At 43.5% G+C, this 22848-nt stretch overlaps 1 protein-coding gene across 1 annotated transcript; it reads left to right on the top strand.

Annotated features, from left to right (window-relative positions):
- Positions 1-1439: 1439 nt before the first annotated feature.
- LOC138588225 (neurotrypsin) lies at positions 1440-22507 on the top strand. The gene is made up of 14 exons (XM_069658186.1): positions 1440-1463; positions 3098-3137; positions 4167-4406; positions 4592-4730; positions 5361-5536; positions 7373-7520; positions 9548-9726; positions 13572-13713; positions 14221-14429; positions 17923-18064; positions 18540-18818; positions 19532-19654; positions 20056-20336; positions 20589-22507. The coding sequence occupies exons 1-14, from the start codon at positions 1440-1442 to the stop codon at positions 20906-20908; spliced, it is 2442 nt and encodes an 813-aa protein (XP_069514287.1). The 3' UTR covers positions 20909-22507.
- The last annotated feature ends 341 nt before the right edge of the window (positions 22508-22848 follow it).

Genomic DNA, 22848 nt, shown 5'->3' with positions numbered 1-22848 from the left:
AGGTCTCTCTATCGTCGTTGGTCTCGCGCTCCGTTGCTGTCTGAGTTGGCGGACCCTGTTGTCTGTCCGGATGGCGAGTGCGATGAGGGAGTCGAGATCTGGTGGTAGATCCAAGGGGACCAGAAGGTCTTGAATAGGGGCTGCCAGCCCCTTCAGGAACCCATCGAAATGTACAAACAAAAAATCACTCGCAAGGAGGCAAAGAAAACTGGCTCACATGGCGTGAGAAAAACACGGCTGAGACACGACATGGACTGTGGCAACTGGCTGTGGTGCACGACAAGAACGAGACACTTTGGCACAAGACAAAGGGAGACGCAGACTATAAAACACATGAGGGTAATGGAGAACAGGTGGACACGATCAGGAATCAGGGGAGACAATCAGACCAGTGACACATGAGGAAGGGCAAGTGACCGCGGTGTGACACAAACTCAATGTTATGAATCAAGTCTCTTTACTTACATTTTACATGCAGCATGGAGAGAAGTACAGCAGTTCTCTGAGAGCCACGATGGCCACGTCTTTTCCTGATGCCTCCACAGGAGCCAGGAAAAATGGCCAAGCACGTCCCATTCCAGGGAGACTGCTCAAAATCAAAATCTCCTCTCACCTCTCTCAAAATGTTCGGGAAAAAATTGAATCTTAGCAAAACAATCACATTTTTAAAGTCCATGGGTCCATGTTTGGCCAGTTCATTCTGTCACGGTTTAGGTAAAAATAAAATGGTAAAGGACCCAGGTGCAGACTTAGATATATGATTTAATTAACAAAATGCAAAAACAAAATCTAGAATCCAACAAAAGACAAAACGGAAAACCAAATGGTGGAACAAAAAGTCTCATAGTCAAGGTAAAAGAATAATCCAAAGGAAAAACTGGAAACACACACAACAACGGGGAGCCACGAGAGAACAGGGAAAATCTGCAAGGATGACAAAAGTCCACAGGTAACACGACGAAGACAGGAACACAATATACAAACTAAACATCAAGAACTCATGACAACAAGAGACAAAGTGACCAAAGAAAACCTGAAATAATATCAAAACACCAAAATACAAAACAACATCATAACTAAACTAGATTGACTCATGACAAGATCCCACCTACCGACACTGATTTCTCTGCTTTACCAGATCGAGTATCTGTTTTGGACTGCTTCCAACCAATCTCCTAATTGTTTTTAAAGAAAATAATTTCTCAAATGAGACTAACTACCTGCTGCTTGGAAGTTGTTCTGACAAAATTTTTTGAAGAGGTTCTTGATATAATTTTAGAATTATATTTATTTCCAAACTGACTTTTATTCAGTTTTAGAAAAACATGTTTTTATCCAACTGCTCTCTTATCTTAACCATAACAATGTTTTAGAAAAATTCCAGTCAGGTTTTCGGTCATTACACAGCACAGAAACAATGCTTATAAAAATAACAAATAATGTCCTCCTCACAGCAGATGCAGGTGAATGCTCGGTTTTAATCCTTCTAGATTTCAGCAAAAATGTCAAAAAATACTATTTAAAGGACATAGGTGACATGTCATGTAGTGTGAGCAGCCAGAAATCTAGGAGTCATTTTTGTTAGCTGACCTTTGATGAGCAGGTGAGGAGAGTTGTTCAGTCTCATTTTTATCTGTTCAGAAACATTTTTATCTCACGCTGATTTGGATAATGTTATTCATGCTTTTATTTCATCTTTTTGAGACTACTGCTACTATCTTTACACCTGCCTCGGCCCAAAAAAAAAAAGAATTTTAACTTAAGTTTTAGAATTGGTTTTAAGATTTTACTTAATTGCTTTAAGGGCAGAGAGGTCTGGTCCCCAGCTATATTTCTGACGTTTTAACTTTTTTTAAGCCAAATCACAGCTTTAGATCCTCTGGCAAGGCCCTTTTATTTGCCCCACAGGCCAGGCCCTGTGCCTGCCAGAGGAAATGAAGCTAGCACAATCAGTTTCATCTCTTAAATCTCTTCTTAAAACTCACTTTTATAGACAGGCTTTTTATGTAAATCATCTTCTAATTGCCTTTACTCTGATCTTATGTATTATTTTAGCCAACATCTGTTTTTATCCCCGACTGATGTGTTTTTAGTTTTACCTGTAAACTTCACATGTAACCCATGACTTCTTTGATTTCTTTCAATTATTTTATTGTTGTTTTTGTTTTACTTTGTAAACTTTGTTTTAAAAAGGTGCTATACAAATAAAGTTATTATCATTATTATTATTATTATTATTATTATTATAAAATACATGTAAGGGTCAAATAAAACAGAACCTGTCCACAGTCTCCTCAGTGATTCCTCCTGGTTCTTATCGCATCTGAGATTTGACCCCACCTACCTGTATCAGGTGCTGCTATATGACCGTGGCAGCAGGTATGCTGATCTCTGAGTGTGTGCAGGCTCGATGCAGCAGGACCCAATCCGATCCAGTCTAATGTTCCCCAGTCTCTGCGGCTCTGATTGGACAGATCTTTGACTCAGAGTGAGGTTTTTTTAAAGCGAGACAAGTTTTTAAACTGTTAGCATGTAGCGGGATGAGCTTACACTCCGTGGAATATTGTTCTTAGGCCATGAGTATTTCATACAGTTTATATCAGTAGTTTGTTTATGTGAACACATGACGCCTCATTAAAATCAACCTCCATGTCAGACTAGTGCAGGAGGATTAGAGGAATCTCACTGTTCTAATAGAGCATGTGGGGAACAGAGTCTGTCTACTCAAAGAATCAGGGTTTCATATGTAACATTATGTTCTTCAACAGGTTCAATAAGTAAAACTCTCATCTTATGTTCTCCAGAGTCAGTAATTAGATAAAATCTGAGACTTTCAGTGACATGAAAAATGTTTAATCCTTTCCTGTGTAATCTGTGTCATCTCTGCATCCTTCATGACTTTAAACTCTTCTTTCTCGACTTCAAATCGGGATTTTAAACTCTTCTTTCTCGACTTTAAATCAGGATTTTAAACTCTTAGTTCTCGACTTTAAATAGGTATTTTAAACTTTCATTTCTCGACTTTAAATCAGGACTAAACTCTTATTTCACGACTTTAAATTGGGACTCTAATCTCATTAAGGTTTTTTTTCATCAGGTCAGTGATGGTGACAACATAAATGCTGCAAAGAGCGCAGGTAAGATTAAACTTTAAATAGTTGTTTGTGTGTGTGTGTGTTTGTGTGTGTGTGTGTGTGTGTGTTGATGTCAGAGTCTCCTCTCAGCTTCTCCAGTCTTAGCAAGTCTGCTTCCAGTTAACCACACTATTTTACCCCACCCCCACCCCCCCACCCACACACACAGTCACAGTTTAAAACTGTAGTTTAACTGATTTATATACTTCATACCTTAAAAGTTCACTGACCTCAGACACTCAGACTGTTTTTATATGGGCAAGAATCCACACGAATCAATGATGAGTAATTCACGGCAGTAAAACAGTGTGTGTGTGTGTGTGTGTGTGTGTGTGTCTCTCTACAGGAAGCACTTTTATAGATCTCTCTCAGTGCTTCGGGTTTACTGTCTCGCCTGCATTTAAGCCACAGAATGTTCAGTCTAAAACATTTTCCTAAAACAAATCACAACCAAAGATATCAGAGGAGTCTTTACTAACAGAGCAGGTCTGCAGTGACTCTGTGTTCTATTATTCGCAGAGACAAACATGAATCCACCATGAGATAGAAACACTTCCTGTAACAGGCAGAAACCTCAAGCAGAACCAGACTGATGGAGAACACATGTGAAGAGAGAGAGACATAGAGAGAGAGTGGTGAATAAAGACAGAGAGACAGACAGGGGGCAGGCAGGGAGACAGACAGTAAATTGATGTGTCCACCAGATGAGCGTGTCATGCTACACATGTGCTCATGTCTCATAGAACAGATGACACAGATAACTGCAGAATCAAACAGCCTGAGAACAGTTCTGGAGCTGCATCTGATCCAAAGTTTGAAAATTAACTATCAGCTAATATTGATGCTAATGCAGAAAATAATTAAGATAATAATGGAGCCCTGTTCTACATGTGTCTGCACTGTAAAAGTATTGTTGTTGATGGTGGAGGCTCTGAAGTTCATCCACTGGCTGATTTCAAACAGCAGAGGCTGTAGAGAGTACTCTGTACTCTGATCCAATGATTGAACGACCGTGATGGTCTGTGTCTGCAGGTCTGTCCTGTTCAGAAGACTTCTCAGACCTGGGCTTCTATAACGGTTCAGTGTCCAGCACAGACTCAGGCTCCCCCTGCCTGAAGTGGATTGACTTCCCAGACTACATACAGCAGTACCCGGGACAAGGTCTGGGGAACCACAGCTTCTGCAGGAACCCAGACCGAGAGACCAGACCCTGGTGCTTCTTCAGACAGACCTCCGGAGCCATCAGCTGGGAGTACTGCGACTGCCTCCAGGGTGAGAAATGTCCAATGAAAATGGACTTTGTTAGAGCGCTGTTGCGGAATTGCAATGTAAAAAGGGCCATAATCTCTCAACATATCTGACAGATGATACAGAAGTATCATACACTGTCACAGGTCTCGCGGGTGTTTTTTCTGCATCAGGTTTACCTGTGTGAATTCTTTCCATGTCCTCTGCAGGTGAAGCCAGATTGGTGGGGGGGTCATCAGGTAACAGTGGGCGTCTGGACGTCTACCTGAATGGCCAGTGGGGGGCAGTATGCAACACACACTGGACCAACCATGATGCCAGCGTCATCTGCAGACAGCTAGGACTGGGGTGAGTGTCACAGAGAGTGAGGTCAGATTCAGTGAACACAGCGAACACAGTGATCAAATCCAGTAAACAAAGTGTGGTGAGATACAGTGAACACAGTGTGGTCACATTCAGTGACACAGTGAGGTCAAATCCAGTGAAACACAATGAGGTCTTATCCAGTGACACAGTGAGGTCAGATCCAGTGAACACAGTGAGGTCAGATCCAGTAAACAGTGCGATTAGGTCCAGTGAACACAGTGAAGTCAGATCCAGTAAACAGTGCGGTTAGATCCAGTGAACACAGTGAGGTCAGATCCAGTGAGCACAGTGAGGTCTGATCCAGTGAACACAGTGTGGTAAGTTTCAGGGACACAGTGAGGTCAGATCTAGTGAAACACAATGAGGTCATATCCAGTGACACAGTGAGGTCAGATCCTGTGAACACAGTAAGGTCAGATCCAATGAACAGTGCGGTTAGATCCAGTGAACACAGTGAGGTCAGATCGAGTAAACAGTGCGGTAAACAGTGGTTCAGCTGTCTGATCCTTAATCTTGTTTGTTACAATGTAACTGAGGACACTGTAAATGCCAAATTCTCCTTGATCTTTTATCTTCTATGTTTTTTTTTCTGCGTACCTGCTGTCCATGCAGTGACATCGGAGCAGCTCTTCAGCATTCCCACTTTGAACCAGCTTCTGTCTTCCACTATGAGCGCCTGGGTTGCCGTGGTAATGAAAATTCTCTACTGGAGTGCCAGAGCAGGAAGTTTGTCATCAATGACTGCAATCATGGCAACGAAGCAGGGCTGGTGTGTGCTGAGCCTGAAGGTGAGTCAGACCATATAACCAAAAACCTTTACCTGAGAGGTGTACTACGAAGTGACATAAGTGGGTAAGCCGGGTCTGTTGAGTCTAAACTCAGAGTTTTCATGTCATTAAGCTGGCTCTCCTTTAATGGTCACCTGGTTGGGACCAGGTTTTGTTTGGGCTTAAAATTGGCTGTAAAGCTCCCTCCTGTCATTAATAACAACAATAACAATAACTTTATTTCTCCCCAAAGGGAAATTCATTTGGTTGGCATCTTATCATCATCATAATGTCCTGACAATGTTCTCTGTGGGTAATATAGATCCTCAGCTGAGGTTATATGTGTACGGAAACTTATAAAAAAGAAGCTGTGCAGGTACAGCAGTGTTCTTTATTTTTCTTTCACTGGCTGCACTGTCTCTGGTGGTCTTCCCAGTTGCGGTGCTCCTGTGTCTGGCTGTCGTTTCTGGTCTCCTGGTTATGGCGGCGGTGTATCCCTATTCAGACATATTGATTGCGGTCCTGGCAAGCTAACATGTCCGGCGGGGTTCGGTGTTGAGCACAGACCAAACACCTCAACTGCCTGTTGACCCGGCATCTCTCTGCCCTGGGGTAACAACTCTAGGGGGTCACTCGTACCGTTGAGAGGCGTTGCAGATCTCACCAGGTAGATTCCTACTCAGCAATGGCCCAGAATATCCTGCCATTTCTGCAGACCCAGCTTGAGGGGAGGAAGTTGGCCATAACCCTTTGAGCCCCTTGGGGTTGCTAAATTGAAATGGCACTCTCTTCCTGTTGGCCAAAATCTTGGCCAGAAGGATAGGTGAGCTCCAGGCACTGTCTGTTCACAGTGACTGCCGCAGGTTCTTGCCCGACCAGGTGGGTGCGATCCTTTGCCCCAACACGGCATTCCTGCCCTTAGTTCCATCAGAGTTCCACCTGTCCCAGCCAGTGGAACCATGTTCACTCTCCTCTCCTGAAGAAGAGCAGGAGGTCGGGCAGCTCTGGTACATGCTATGCCATGTCATGTGGAATACATCAGGCGTACACAGGACCTCAGAGAGACTGATCAGCTTTTTATCTGCTTCCAGTCTAACTGTGGGCAGGCCATTATCTAACCCTAGGCTGTCTCACCGAGTTGTGGACACACTGTGCTTTTGGGGCATGCCAGCCCCGCTGGGGTTTGCCCACACTCAACCCTTGGTGTTGCAACTTCATGGGCCTTGTGGCATGGGGCATCTCTTGCCCTGATATATGCAGCCACCTGGTCAAATCAGTCTACATCGGAATGCAGCAGCCAGTCCCTTCTTGGTGAGCAAGTGCTGGGTTTACCCACTAATGACCATTAGGCATTGTGGGCCATGTGCTTTTTACCGGTTGATTGTCTCCTCAGTCAGCTTAGCGACATGCAGACTGGCTGGAGTGGCCACTCCGTTCCTAAGTTTGGCCCTGCGTCTTGCAGGGCCCTTATTTGTGTTCCCAGGGTCAGCCTTGTTTCTTGCAGTCTGACCTCAGCAGCCCTTCTGCCTCTCAGGCAGTTCCCCTTCATATGGAATATATATCAAGACGACAGAGAACTCCAACACAGGTGCTTTATAGATTAACTGAGAAGTGTGGCTGGGCAAGCTGGTGTGTCTTAAAGAAGTATCCACGTACCCTGACAGCAGGGGGATCATTCCCCGTCTATATAGAATATGTAATGGAGTGGAGAGATAGTCTCTTCACTCAGAGAACCAAGGTTACAATGTTACCAATCGTTTTACCTGTTGTTTCTCAGGTGTAGTTTTACCTGTTGTTTCTCAGGTGTAGTTTTACTAGTTTGACGTCCAAGTTGTGGTCTAATCTCTCTTTTCCCAGGTGTTGGAATCCCATTAAGGCTGGTTGGAGGTGTGGAGGAGTTTGAGGGCCGTGTGGAGGTGTATCATGACGGCAGGTGGGGAACCATCTGTGATGATCAGTGGGATGACTCTGACGCTGAGGTGGTCTGCAGACAGCTGGCACTCAGGTAAGAAACAAGATCACACTCTGAGCTGAAGCAACTTTTTCCTTGATCAAAACCTTATAGCGAACCTGATAGTACTGTGAACAACCAGTGTCATAGTGGAGGAACATTAGGGAGCTTCTTCTGTGTCACTCAGAACCTGCAAAACTGGAGCGGTCAATGATCAAATATTACTTTACATCACAGTAATTTAGCTGACTCCTTTATTCAAAGATCACACAGACAAAAAGCTGATTCAAACATGTACAAAACCGCCAAATAACAAAAATCATGCATTCACATCAACAACAAATATTGTACTCCACTTTAAGGGCTGTGCAGTACACCTGGTTACTCCCAGGGCGGGTTCACACCAGCCTTGTTTAGTCCGATTGAACCGAACCCTGGAGTGTTTTGGCCCTCTGTGCGGTTCGTTTAGGTTGTGTGAACGGTGGAATGAAACTCTGGTGCGGACCAAACAACCAGACCAAGGTCCAATAGAAAAGGCGGGTCTCAGTCCGTTTCCAAACGAACCACGGTCCGGTTTGATTCAGGTGAGAACATAAACGGACTTAAAGTAGGACCAAATACAGGAAACAAACCATAAAACTGCATTGTAGGATGTTAACGGGTGCTGACATTTGCAAAGACACGCAGCGAGATGAGTAGAGGACAGACGTCGGGGAGCGATGAGGAAATAGAAATATCGGCTAACCAAACAATTTCACAAATGCTGTGGAAACGCACGAGAACACGGAGGTATTCAAACTGTTCAGAGAGAAACCAAAGAAGATGGAACTAATCGAACTGTGGAACAATGTCGGGTAAAAGTAAAAAAACTCAAACAGAACAAAACATTAAAGTCCGCAATCATGTTGAGTGTGATTGATCAGTCTGCTCTCTTGCTTTGTTTACTACAGGGAGTTTTCCCATGTGGAAATTCTGACCAATCAGAGAGCAGTTTCCTTGTGCATCAAAACCTTTGGTCTGCTGGTAAAAGCTGCCATGTGAACACAAACCAAACTGGAGGAAAAATGCAACTTTGTAACAATTTGGTGTTTGATTCAAACAAACAGACTTTAGGTGTGAATGCGCCCTGAGAAAACAACCTCAGGTTCATCTTCACAAATTATTTCAGCATCTGTACATTCTTTTATATTTAGTACTATTTGTTTGTCTGTGCCTCTTTTCACATTGATTATAACTTTTCCTTTTTCATGCAGAATCAAAAACGCACTCTCTGGACGTATTCTCATGCTGTTTTAAATGATTTACAACTCCATTTTAATACTATAGTTGTCCTCCTCACACATACACACACTGACACACTGGAGGTTTTATGTTTTAAATGCACAGTTGCATGCTGGGAACTTTTCCCTCAAAGTGTTTTATGATGTTTTTTAATAAAACTGCTGCCCAGAGGTGGGAGTAAGTCATACATGTGCAAGTCACAAGCAAGTCCTAAGTCACTGTGGTGAGAATCAAGCAGTTCAAGTTTAGTCCCTGCTATAAATCAAGCAAGTCACAAGTCAAGTCGAATGAAATTGTGATAATCTATCACAGTTTCCACATTTAAATAATTTCAAAGACAGCTCAGTTGTCATGAGAAGGGGGTGTGGCCTGTCATGAAAGGACTCACGTTAACATTTCAGCTGTAACCTTGTAGCCATGAGTGAGCATGTAGCTCTTAAGCTAGCAACATGCCCACTATAACGTTACTTTAACTGGTTATATGGCCCTGAGTCAGTCCCCGACTGTCTTTTTCAAACTTAGTCAAGCAAGTCTCAAGTCTTTTGTGACTCGAGTCTGACTCGAGTCAAGTCATGTGACTCGAGTCCCCCACCTCCGCTGCTGACTGAGTGCAAACACCAAGTGCAACACCTTTCAGTGTTAGATATTATAGTGCACACTCTAACTACATTATACTCTACACTGTAAACACTGTACATAAAGATATAATGTACATTGTATTTAAAGTGCACTCAGTATTCACCCAGCTGTTAATAACATATATTTAACATGGACATTTCCTGTATCTGTGCTGACCCCAGGGGCGTGGCCAGGGCATGGAGCTGGGCCCACTTTGGTCCTGGTTCTGGTCCCATCTGGTTGGACGGGGTTCAGTGTTCGGGAAATGAGCTCTCTCTGGATGAGTGTCCTCGCAACGAGTGGGAGCAACACAACTGTCAGCACCTGGAGGACGCAGGCGTGTCCTGCAACCCACACACAGGTCGCGCACACACACACACACACACACACACACACACACACACGATTCAGTTCAATTAAATTCAAAAAGCTTTATTGGCATTAATGTAATTGTTACAATACTGCCAAAGCATCATGTAATTAAAAATAATAAAACAATACTAATACTACTAATAATAATAATCAGATAAATATAAAAGAAAATAATACAATTCATTTAATAAACAACAACAAATAAACAAAAGAAAAGTTGTAATTCAGTGTGTTTGTGTGTGTGTGTGTGTGTGTGTGTGTGTTCAGGTTCCACTGGCTGTCCTCATATACATATATATATATATTTGCAGCTATAATCTCACATTGTGTTTTTTCTCCCAGTAAATATGGGAGTTTCTCAGTGTGTGTGTGTGTGTGTGTGTGTGTGTGCGTGTGTGTGTGTGTGTGTGTGTGTGTGTGTGTGTACGTGCGTGATCTCTCACTGCCTTATATTTAGGGCATGAGGTGAGGAAATGTAGCTCTGTCTCTACCTGCTGGCTGTCACACTGGGAGCAGAGTCTGTCATCCTCTGGCAGCCTGCTCTTCCTGTGGCAACCCGTCTCTACAGCCGGGCTGTGCTGGCTGAGTCTGTACACCATCAGGACTGTTCTTAACGGACTGCTTTTTAAAGTCTCACATACTCTGCTAATGTGTACTCTCTGTTTAGAGCCAGAGAGCATGTTGTGTTGTGGTTGTATTGGGTGGGTGTTGTGGTCCCGAGGCAGGTGTTGTGGTTGTATTGGGGGGTGTTGTGGTCCTGATGCAGGTGTTGTGGTTGTATTGGGGGGGTGTTGTGGTCCTGAGGCAGGTGTTGTGGTTGTATTGGGTGGTGTTGTGGTCCTGAGGTAGGTGTTTTGGTCGTATTTGGGGGTGTTGTGGTCCTGAGGCAGGTGTTGTGGTCGTATTTGGGGGTGTTGTGGTCCTGAGGCAGGTGTTGTGGTTGTATTGGGGGGTGTTGTGGTCCTGATGCAGGTGTTGTGATTGTATTGAGGGGGTGTTGTGGTTGTATTGGGGGGTGTTGTGGTCCTGATGCAGGTGTTGTGGTTGTATTGGGGGTGTTGTGGTCCTGAGGCAGGTGTTGTGGTTGTATTGGGGGGTGTTGTGGTCCTGATGCAGGTGTTGTGGTTGTATTGGGGGGGTGTTGTGGTCCTGAGGCAGGTGTTGTGGTTGTATTGGGTGGTGTTGTGGTCCTGAGGTAGGTGTTGTGGTCGTATTTGGGGGTGTTGTGGTCCTGAGGCAGGTGTTGTGGTCGTATTTGGGGGTGTTGTGGCCCTGAGGCAGGTGTTGTGGTTGTATTGGGGGGTGTTGTGGTCCTGATGCAGGTGTTGTGATTGTATTGAGGGGGTGTTGTGGTTGTATTGGGGGGTGTTGTGGTCCTGATGCAGGTGTTGTGGTTGTATTGGGGGGGTGTTGTGGTCCTGAGGCAGGTGTTGTGGTTGTATTGGGGGGTGTTGTGGTCCTGATGCAGGTGTTGTGGTTGTATTGGGGGGGTGTTGTGGTCCTGAGGCAGGTGTTGTGGTTGTATTGGGGGGTGTTGTGGTCCTGATGCAGGTGTTGTGGTTGTATTGGGGGGGTGTTGTGGTCCTGATGCAGGTGTTGTGGTTGTATTGGGGGGGGTGTTGTGGTCCTGAGGCAGGTGTTGTGGTTGTATTGGGTGGTGTTGTGGTCCTGAGGCAGGTGTTGTGGTCGTATTTGGGGGTGTTGTGGTCCTGAGGCAGGTGTTGTGGTTGTATTGGGGGGTGTTGTGGTACTGAGGTTCAGTTCAGTTCAGTTCAGAAAACTTTATTTATCCCATACAGGCAATTCAGTTTACAGCTCCCAGTTCAGTAGAAGTTAGAAAAAAAAAAGAAAAAGCACAACACGTACAACAATCATTCATTGTACATACAACTCTAACACTCAACTCTCAGTTGTCAGTGAATCAGTTCAACTCATGGTTTCCCCAGCAGCGATGTCTTGTACATGTGCAAATATGTGAAATAAGTATTCCAACACGGAAGAATGAGTTAATAGGATAAAGATAAAAATAAGCAAAAAGGCAGATGTTGTGGTTGTATTGGGGGTGTTGTGGTCCTGAGTCAGGTGTTGTGGTCGTATTGGGGGGGTGTGGTGGTCCTGAGGCAGGTGTTGTGGTTGTATTGGGCGGTGTTGTGGTCCTGATGCTGTCCGGCCTGGCTCATGGGGTCTGGATGGAGCCTTTGGACCAGCTGGCTGAGGGGACTTTTCTCTGGCCTCAGCTCTCAGCTGCTCAGCGCTGTGTGATGGTCGGTCTGGGGGTCACTGGTTTTCAGGTGCTGGTAAAAATGTGAGTGCTCTTCTCTGCATGTTGAATATGAGGGGCTATTGGCCGAGTTCTGCCCTACATGCGTTGTTTGGTGTGTTTTTCTGCACATATAGGAGGTTCTTACAGAACTGTGTGTGGTTAGATTCAATGATTGTTTTGTCCCATTTGTCGAACTCCTGATTTAATTTTGGTCCCCAGATTTCACTGCCATACAGAATCATTGGTTCTGATACAAACAGGAACATTTGCAGCCAGAGTTTATCGGGATGTTGAATGTTATATTCGTCTGATTGTGTTGAAAGCCCTTCTTTGTCTCTCAGATCTTTCACAGCCAGGTTGAAGCTTCCTGTGGAGCTGATGTTGAGGCCCACATATGTGTAGTTTTTAGTGTGTTTTAATGCAGAGGTGTCCAAATAAAAAGTGTGTGTGCTGCTGCAGACCCTCTTTGGTTGGGACAACAACACCAAGTCATCAGTGTGTCGGAGACCTTTGACCTCTGTGTCATTCAGGGTGAGGCCAGGTGATGTGGGCTGATCTAATGGTTTGCAAACTCATTATTACATAGATCGAACAGGACGGGACTGAGGTTACATCCCTGCCTCACTCCTCGGCCCTGGGAGAAGAAGGCTGTGTGTTTGTCTCCTAGCACACTCACTGTTGGTGTACACAGACTTAACAACATCGTATGTGTTTCCTCTCATGCCACACAGAGTCAAACACGGATTCAAAGGCTCTCATCTAGCCCCTCAGTCACTTCACACTTAACGAGTGTTAAGTCTGTAACTTAACTATGTGTTACATTAACGCACACTGGACTTTACATTGTCTGTACACTGCACTATTTTTCATTTCATACTGTAAGCTCTTTGCACTGCTCAATATCCTGCACACCTGTACAGTTTTTAATCACACCTGTTGTACATATTTTGTATTATACGTATTGTTTTTATATTTTTATTCCTATTGCCTATTTTCTTTATCTTATTCTATTTTCTTATGACCTTACTACCTACTTGGCAATAAACCCCGATTCTAATTCTGATTCAAGACTATGAAGCATGCACACACACACACACACACACACACACACACACACACACACACACACCCATGCACACGCACACGCATGCACGCACACGCACACGCACATGCACGCACACGCACGCACACACACACACACACACTCATAATTAACATTAACATGTTCAACAATGGGGCGCTGTTTAGCTCAGTTGGTAGAGCACGCGCCCCACGTACAGAGGCTACGGTCCTCGTACTGATCGCAGGTTAGATTCCCGGTCTGTCGATCATTTGGTGCATGTCATCCAACACTCTCTACTCCCAACATTTCCTGTCTATCTTCAGCTGACCTATAAATAAAGCCAAAGGACAAAAACAATTTTCTTTAAAAAAAAAATGTTCAACAGCTCTGGAATCACTCTGCCTTTATGTTTAAATAAACGTGATGACATAAATATGTGTGCGTGTGTGTGAGTGTGTGTGTGTGTTTTTGCTCAGACACACATAATGACATCAATATGTGTGTGCAGACGGAGCGGTGCGGCTGGTGGGGGGGAGCAGCCACATGGAGGGGCGGGTGGAGGTGTACCATCAGGGGGAGTGGGGCTCTGTGTGTGATGACAACTGGACTGACGTCAACGCTCAGGTAGTCTGCAGACAGCTGGGCTTCAGGTGAGTCATCGATACACCTGATCAATCACAACACCTGTCTGATTGTACCTGTGATTCAGTCTGAGCATTATGCTGTTCTAGCTGTGTGCAGTTCGGTTGGACAAACATCAGTTTAGATGAACTGGAGGTCAAATCAAAACAACTTTTATCATCCATCAGAAAGATTTCTTTATTTTCACCATCAGTTATAAAATGACTGACAGGCAAACATTCAGAGGACAGACAGACATGGCAACAAATGAGATGAAGAGCTTTTGTAATCATGGTGACCAGACATTTCTAAAACCTGTCAAAGATCAGGATTAGTGAAAAATAGTGTTAGTGTTGAAGTTCATCAGAACTTTAAATGCTGCGAACACACAGAGATAGATGTTGTTTCTCTGAGTGTCTGTGTTTGCTGTGACGCGAGTCATTTCTAAAACAACAGTTATTTGTCAGTGTTTGATCATGTATATTTATAACTTTAAATGTGCATACAAAGACAGAAGTCATGTCATGTCTCTGCAGCGGCCCGGCGGCGGTCTCTGCCGACGGGCTCTATGAGGAGGGGCGGGGTCTGATCCTGCTGGACGAGGTTCAGTGTCAGGGGTCCGAGTCGTCTTTGCTCTTCTGCAGTCACTCTGGGTGGGGTCAACATGACTGCTCACACAGTGAGGACATAGGAGTCCACTGTCAGAGGGAGGGTGAGGATCCACCTGACCTGTCGCCCCCTGGTGGTGAGTTTAAACATGGCGTATGTTTGGAGAGAAGGCAGAAAGTTTCTTTTACAGTTTATGAGTTTTTAAATAAAGACTAATATACATCAGAACATTTATAGATTATTCAAAGGTTCCAGAATAAACATCATTACAGTTTCTCACAATTGCTAAGACACATTTCTTGAAACCTTCACTCATTTTCTCTAAACTGTAAACACAAAACCAAATATTCAAACTACGTTCACAAACCTCTGACACTTCCTACAAAACCAAACTATTGGCTCAAACAGTTCAGAGTGTGCTCAAAGCAAACAATGTTTCAGATCAGAATGAAAAACACCCCTGAACAGTGATTACACACAACATCGACAAAAGGAAAACACAACGATCAGAACATCAAGCTGTAGAAATAATCTTTATTTAAAAAGTGCTTTTTGCAAAACAAAACAAAGATCCTGTTTAGAGTCATTCTGTAGACATTTACGTAATGAAACAAAGCATTTACCTGTTCTCCTCTCTGAATCTCCGGATCATGGTGGACACAGTGAATCTGCTGAGGTTGGGCTGCACTCGTAGTCCTGCTTCTCTCATTGTCATACCATGGACAGGAACATGGTCTATCACAGTAGCCCGTATTTCATCAGAAATAACTGTTCTTTGTCTTACCCCTCCTCTTCCTCTTCTTCCTCCTCTTCCTCCTCTTACTCTGCCTCTCAGATTGTTTCTGTCCAAACAAGCCAGTGCTCCCTGAACGGCTTATATCGGCTTCCTCACATCACTAGCCACAGGTGTGATCAGTTTTGAGTTGCAGTGTTTAACTTGAGACACCTGTGTTTTAATTGAGTTTAACTTTTGCTGCCTGTGCTTACCATTATGCAACACAAGTGCATCACAGTGCAAAATGTGTTGTAGTGGGTGAGAATATGTTTGCAAGCTGTGTCTAACCAGGTGAAAGCAGGTGCTTAAGGTTGTGCCAAAAGGGTGACCAATTCAATAAATGTGTTCAGGGCACCGAGCATGTGGTTCAGACAAAAGGGTTTAGTGTTTTAGCAATTGAGAAATACTGTAATGTAGGCCTATATAGTGATTGCATTTAGCAAAAGTATAAATAGTAATCACAATCATATTCAGCACTTGCATCAAAACACAATCAGCCCAGAGGAAACTGAAAGCACATCACAGAACACTCAAACATCTGCAACTGCAAACTCAAAGTCAGTGAGGGAATCCTTCATCCTCAGCATCACGTCTCTGTGCTGCTTCCCTCACTGTCATCCCATGAACAAGAACATGGTCTGTGACAGCTGCATCTGAAATGTTCTTCATCTTGCTCACCCTCTTCCTCCTCCACCACCTCTTACTGTATACATACTCCTCCTCTGCCTCTCAGATTGATTCCATCCATCGTTGGTATCAACATTTGACGCACTCTGAGCTGGCTTCTATATATTCTGCTCAGTTGGTTTGATCACATCATTAGAAACAAGTGTGAACAGTTGTGAATTGTGTGTAAATCATGACAGCTGTGTTGTAGTTGTGTTTAACTTGTGCTGCCCATGTGCATCACAGTGCAGCATGTGTTTCAGTGAGTGAGAATGTGTTCAGAGTTTGTGTGTTCAAGGAGTGTCTGATTCGTCAAATGGGTTTAGGCCAGTGAGCATTTGGTTCAATGAAAGGAGTTACTGTTTTAGCAATTGTGAAAAACTGTAAAGAGCACCTTGGAGACCCCAGTGAATAAATGTGCAGGAAAATGATTGAGAAATTATTTTTTTAACTAAATATATGAATTAATAACGACAGCAGCTTCTGGAGTCATGTTTTGTACTTTTACTTTAATTTCCGCATCAAAACGGACGACCAGACAGGCGTAACAAAAAGGAGTCCGCTGATTAATGACGGGTTTAGCATTAATAAATATGGATCTAAATGCAGGTCTCGCTGTTGAAAATGAAGAAATGTGTCTGATCACAGGCTTATAGTTCTGAGCCTGTTAGGCGTCAGAGTGCAGGAACAGGCCAGGGTGAGGAGAAGTACCAGCCATAGGAGAGACATGGAGCTGTGGTGCGACGACAACCAGTGGAGAACTGGGCAGGTGTCGTGGTGAGTGACCGGCGTTAGCTAGCAATATCTAACGCCGTGCTCACAACAAAACACTGTAAAGTTTGTTGTCATTTATCAAAGGCTGTAACAAATCATGAGTAGCAGCAAGTGGGAGCGTTTAATACTTACCCATTACAGTTACTAATGAGTGTTTCGTATTGCCTTCTATGACGGTGAATCCGAATATGTTTTACGGTGCCGTAGTGGTGTGTGTGAGAGAGGGAGAGAGAGAGAGACAGAAAGGGAGAGAGAGAGAGAGAGAGGGAGAGAGAGACAACAAACTGTAGTGTACTGTCATGTAAGTCTGTTTCTGTATCTAATATGTATGTAAATATAAATCTATGAATCTTCTGTAGCGCTTTGGCAACAACATGTTTTTGTTCATGCCATTAAAGCAATTTGAATTTGAATTTGAGAGGGAGAGAGAGAGACACTGAGAGGGAGAGAGAGACACAGAGAGAGACACAGAGAGGGAGAGAGAGAGTGAGAGAGAGACACAGAGAGGGAGAGAGAGAGAGAGGGAGAGAGACAGAGAGGGCGAGAGAGTGATGAAAACTTCCTGTTACTTTGTTTGATAGGTGATCCGTCCCAAAGTCTCGTCTCTAAACCTGCACAAAACGGACCCAGGGACTAAAGCTAGAATTTGTGCGCGTTGAGCTGAGGCAGAGTCGGACACAGCGAGTCCCTCTTGTGACGTAATATGACATGATGTTGACAAAAAAGATGTTTTTAGCAGCTTTACTGAAAACGGACACTTTTCCCTCTAAATTTGTGCCTTTTGTCTGTAAATTATTTAAAATCAAGGATTAAGTTTTACCACAGACAAGATTGAGTCTTAATGTAGTGAAAAATTTACTGTATAAGCTGCTGGAGACTGAATTTCCCAGAGGGATCAATAAAGTTGAGTCTAAGTCTAAGTCTAACCTGCAAGTTGTTCTTTAAGGCATCTGTGTCCACTAACAGCGTTTTCTGCACTGGCAGCACCCACCTCCTCAATATCAGAGCGCTTCTCTGCGGCACTTACTGTTGTTACAAAAGTTGTACAAAAGTATTCCGAATATTTGCTTTAATTCACAGACACGTCACAAAGAAACATAAAAACGATGTAAAGGAATTGTGTCGTGGCATCAGCAGCAGCTCAACACCTGGAAACTGTACCCTGGAATAAACGAAACGATCCGCTTCTCCTCCACCATTGTTGTTGATACTGTTGGTATCTGAATACCTGCCCCTTCTTGATTTTGCTTGGTCGGTGAGGAAGAAGTGACACAGAGGGCGTTTTAGTGCTGAGGACGCTGAACTGCATTGGTTTGTGTGGAAAACAGGCGCTGCCAGCCCAGAAAACGCCGTTAGTGGACACAGGCCCTTAACGTCACATTCCCCTTATGTTCCCACACCTGGTTGGTCTCAGAGCCTTGGCTGCGTCTGGCTGCAGGAGAGAGCAGAAAGGAGGGCCGGATTGAGGTCTTCGTCAACGGACAGTGGGGCAGCGTCTGTGACGACGGCTGGAACGACATGAACGCAGCTGTGGTCTGCAGACAGCTGGGATTCACGTCAGTACTATCACACCTTCTGAAGGTTTAACCTCAGAGACACGACAAAAGATTCAAAAGATCCATTTAGGAACAGGAAAGAGTTTAAAGAGTTAATAGCTGTTGTTCTGGGGAGGAGCAGCTGGTTTGTTGATCAGTCGGAAAGCTCCTGATAACTTGTGTAGATGTTCATGATCCTCAGAGGATGATCCTGATCACTTCAGCGATCCTCTAAATGTTGGTTTGATTCTAAAGACTCAGTACAAACAGGATGAATTATAATTACTTTGCTGAACATTTCACTGCTCATGCAGTGCCATCTCAGGGTCAGATGTTGATTTCTTCAGTACTTTATATAGAAAAAATGTGTTGAAAAAGTGTGCTGATTAGCAATGTTAGTACATTGTCATGCGAAGGTAAGGTAGGGAAACATGCCCATGCAAAGAGCAGCATGATAGCATGCTAACATTTCCTCTGTGTGTATGTGTCCTCTTAGGGGCATGGCTAAAGCTCGATCCATGGCATACTTCGGGGAAGGAAGTGGTCCGATCCACATGGATAATGTTCGATGCTTGGGCTCAGAGACATCTCTTGGTAAGTGTGCGTCTGTTGGTGAGGACGCACACGACTGTCGTCATAGTGAGGACGCTGGCGTCATCTGTGACTACAGCCTGGAGCCTGTGGGAGACATCGCCATGGCAACACACACCTGTGGCCTGAGAATGAACAACCAGCGACGACGACGCAGAATAATCGGAGGAGACAAATCCCTGAGGTCAGCCATAAAACACAACATAAAAACACTTTAAAGCGTCAGTGAGGAGGACATTCTGACATTGATGATGATCAGGGTCTTTATTCATAAATCTAAAGAGTTGCTCCTCATAAAGAATTTCTATGCACATTCTTTGAATTATGACCCTTAAAGTTAAGAGTAGATCCTCAGAGAGCTCCTAAGGAGAAACACAGATAGGAGTAGTGAGGAGGACTTTTAGACTGGAAGAATGCAAGAGGCTGCTGCACACGTGGACATGTGTGTTTCAAGGATGTTCAGGGATGTTCTTTACATAAAATAGTGTTCATAATGACACATCATTGATCATTTCACTGTCCTTCTCTGCCCATCATCACTAACAGAGCTTAAACAATCACAGCTTCAGACAGATTGTGTTGTACCTAGCATAAGGGTCAACCACGCTTCCTCACTAAGATCAAAGTTTCTGCCCCTTCCTGCTCAGAGTTGTTCTAAAAATAAAATTTTAAGCTAAGTTAGCTCTCTGAGAGTATTTTCAGAATGTTTGTGAATACGGGCCCTGATTGTCTGATGATCACATGTTCTACAACAGATTCAAGAACAAGAACTGAAATCTGGAGGATCCAGACTCTCAGACTGTAGAGGCTGAAGCTAGCCTAAGCTAAGCCAGGCCCAAACAATGAGTCTTCGTATGTGTGTGTGTGTGTGTCTGTGTGTGTATGTGTGTTTGTCAGAGGCGAGTGGCCATGGCAGGTGTCGGTGTGGCTCAGGTCTCAGTCTAAAGGAAGTCATCCTCTGTGTGGAGCATCTCTGATCGCCCCTTGCTGGGTGCTGACTGCAGCACACTGCTTTAAGAGGTGAGAGACAGCGCCCTCTAATGGTCACATGTTATAAACACATCACAGCATGTATGTTTTTATGATTAGGATCATTTTCACACATTTGGCAGAATCAATTAAACTTCTGTAGTTTGTGCTTAACATTATAAATATAAGACAGTTATAATATTTGTATAGTTTAATAACAGTATTTCGTTAATGTCGTTACCTAATGTTGTGTACTTCATGTTATGTACTTAATGTCGTGTACTTTATGTCGTTTACCTAATTTCGTGTACTTAATGTTGTTTGCTTAATGTTGTGTACCAAATGTTGTGTACCAAGTGTACTCCCTCCTGAGCTGTAGAACTTTCTGTTTTGTATTTATTCTGTTACATATCACCTGATAACAGTTTATTCACACCTTCATGCTGGTTCAGGTTCGGCAGAGACCCGACCCGCTATGTGCTGCGTCTGGGAGATTACCACACTGAGGAGCAAGATGACTTTGAACGCACCCTGACCCCTGAACGCATCGTCATCCACAGGAAGTATCACAGTCAGGGCTGGGAGTACGACATCGCCCTGCTGAGGCTCAAAGGCACAGAGGGAAACTGCGTGTCCTTCAACCCTCACACAGGTGCAGTGTGTCTGCCCGAGACAAGTAACAGATGGGACAAGAGACCTACTGCCTGCATCATCACTGGCTGGGGCATCACAGGTAACTAATCACACCTTCATCACAGGTAACTAATCACACCTTCATCACAGGTAACTATCACACCTTCATAGGTAACCAATAATAAATTAACTTAAACACTTGTCTTTATATTTTCTTCTTCACGTCCTCACATGTACAACAAGATTCAGGTAGTTTTTATTTTAGCCTTACTAGGTTAAGACGATTAGTGTTTGTATTTACAGCTTTATTTCACGCCTTCATGTGTTAAAAAGTGACCTGTGTGTGTTTCAGACTTGGAGTACTCGCGGACTCTGCTGCAGGCCTGGGTTCCTCTGCTTCCTGCCTGGAGGTGTAAGAAGAGATACGGTGATCGATTCACTGGACGCATGCTGTGTGCAGGGAGCCTATCAGAGCGCCACCGTGTGGATAGCTGTCAGGGCGACAGTGGGGGTCCTCTGGTATGCCAGGGGGAGGAGGGCCAATGGGTGCTGACAGGTGTGATCTCCTGGGGTCACGGCTGTGGAAACCCGTCATTTCCTGGGGTGTACACGCGTGTCAGCAGGTTCCTGCGATGGATCAACAAAGTGATCAACAAACCATACAAGAATTGAAGATAAAGAACGTCACGAAAACACGCTGAGCCTGATGAACAGAAAGTAAACATGTCAGAGAACTTAAACCTGTCAGATATAAAAAACCATGAAACCATGTGAACTGTCTTTGCATGAAGCCTGCTGGTCTCTGCCTTTTCACACCCTAAACCTCCTACCCCCTATAACCTTGATCTTAATGTCATTTATTTGTACACACATCACTTCCAAAAGCATGTAAAGGTAAAATATACTCACAGTAAACTACAAACATACATCTGTATCTAACTGTTAAACATCTGTCATTCCACTCTTTCAGCAAAAATATTTCAACCTGATCAGCCAACACACTAAAAAAAAAAGTACCAAACACAGTGCTCAATGATTACCTGATAGAACACTGTTCATGTGAAGCAGCACCAGTTAAGGCCCAGAGTGTTGTCCTCTAACATCACGCTCAGGATGTGAAGCTCAAACACTGTTATACGTCTCATGGCTGAGTTCAGGGTTGATCAGCAACTGAAAAGATAATCAATAGACAACATTTGAAAGGACATTGGGACACATTTTAAATAAAATAAAAAATAATAATTAAAAAAAGTAGTAGCCACTGCTAGACAGCTAAAGTTAGCATTCAGTCATTTCATTGCTAACATTACCACTAGCTTTGAATTTATGTGTCCATTCCTGTCGTATTGTGTAACACTTTCAAACAGTAATTTAAGCTAGTTAGTGGTTAAATGCTAATGTTAGCTGTTATGTAGTAGTAGTGCTACTAGTACTAAAGTACTACCATAATACTAGTAGCATGATTATTACTTTAGTACTGAATGTGTACATACAGACATTTGATAAGTTGTATTTACATTCCAAGTGTTTGTCTCTGAAACAGCTCAATCATTCATTATTACTCTGACCATCAATGTCATCAAATGTAATCTGTTACTAACATGTAACTAACCACAGATCTATAACACAACATGTACTGTCCACATAGTAAAGAGTGTATGTGTATTAATAAGCTGTATACACTAAAGCTTAAAGACTGAATTTACAATCAGAACAGGAGACTGACCCCAGGCCTCGAAGACCCAGAAACCAGGAGCCATCAGGAGGATTATGAGTCTTGGACTCAGTTTGTGGTAAACTGATAAACTGCACCTATTTGTGAGGATGTTAAAATGATATGTATGTAAATGTATATAAATGAATATGTGAATATTATCAGCTGATCTCATCAGGGTCGCAGGATGAGTCCTGAGCATCAGGTGATCCTGGAGACCAGGATGTGTCAAAGTGTTTAAGACCTTCATCATATCAACTGTTATCTAGCTAATTTAATTTGCCTCTGTGATGATGAACATGTGTACAAGTTTGGTGTTTAAAATCATGTTTTATCTTTTTTACTCACATGGAATATCATAAATGTTGAATTGGTTCAGCTGTGATAAAAGTGTGTTTTTTACATGGTCACATTGCTCTATATCACTCCAATGTTAACATTACTGTTAGTAACCAAATTACAGGAACATTTAATATTAAACAAACATACAGCAAGAAAACACCAGTATTCAGCACCAGGACACCAGTATTCAGCACCAGGACACTAGTATTTAGCACTAGGACACAAGTATACAGCACAAGGACACCAGTATTCAGCACCGGGAAACCAATATTCAGCACTGTGACACCAGTATTCAGCACTAGGATACCGGTATTGGGCACTAGGACACCTGTATACAGCAAAAGGACACCAGTATTCAACACAAGTATACAGCACAAGGACACCAGTAGACCAGTATTCAGCACAAGGACATCAGTATATTTATTTATTTATTTGCACATATACACGCATACAAAATCAGACGATAACAATATTAGTAAAAAGGATTAACATTGTGCCAGAGAGGTTAGAAGCCAGAAAAGGCTTGTGAAGATTCCTCCCCTAGTAAATATCACTA

The sequence above is a fragment of the Semicossyphus pulcher genome, unplaced genomic scaffold, assembly GCF_022749685.1.
Source record: "Semicossyphus pulcher isolate SPU_LCO1_2020_fin unplaced genomic scaffold, fSemPul1.0.p SCAF_12, whole genome shotgun sequence".
Taxonomy (NCBI): Eukaryota; Metazoa; Chordata; class Actinopteri; order Labriformes; family Labridae; genus Semicossyphus; species Semicossyphus pulcher.
Note: the sequence above shows the minus strand (reverse complement) of the source record. Positions and strands in the feature narration are given on the sequence as shown.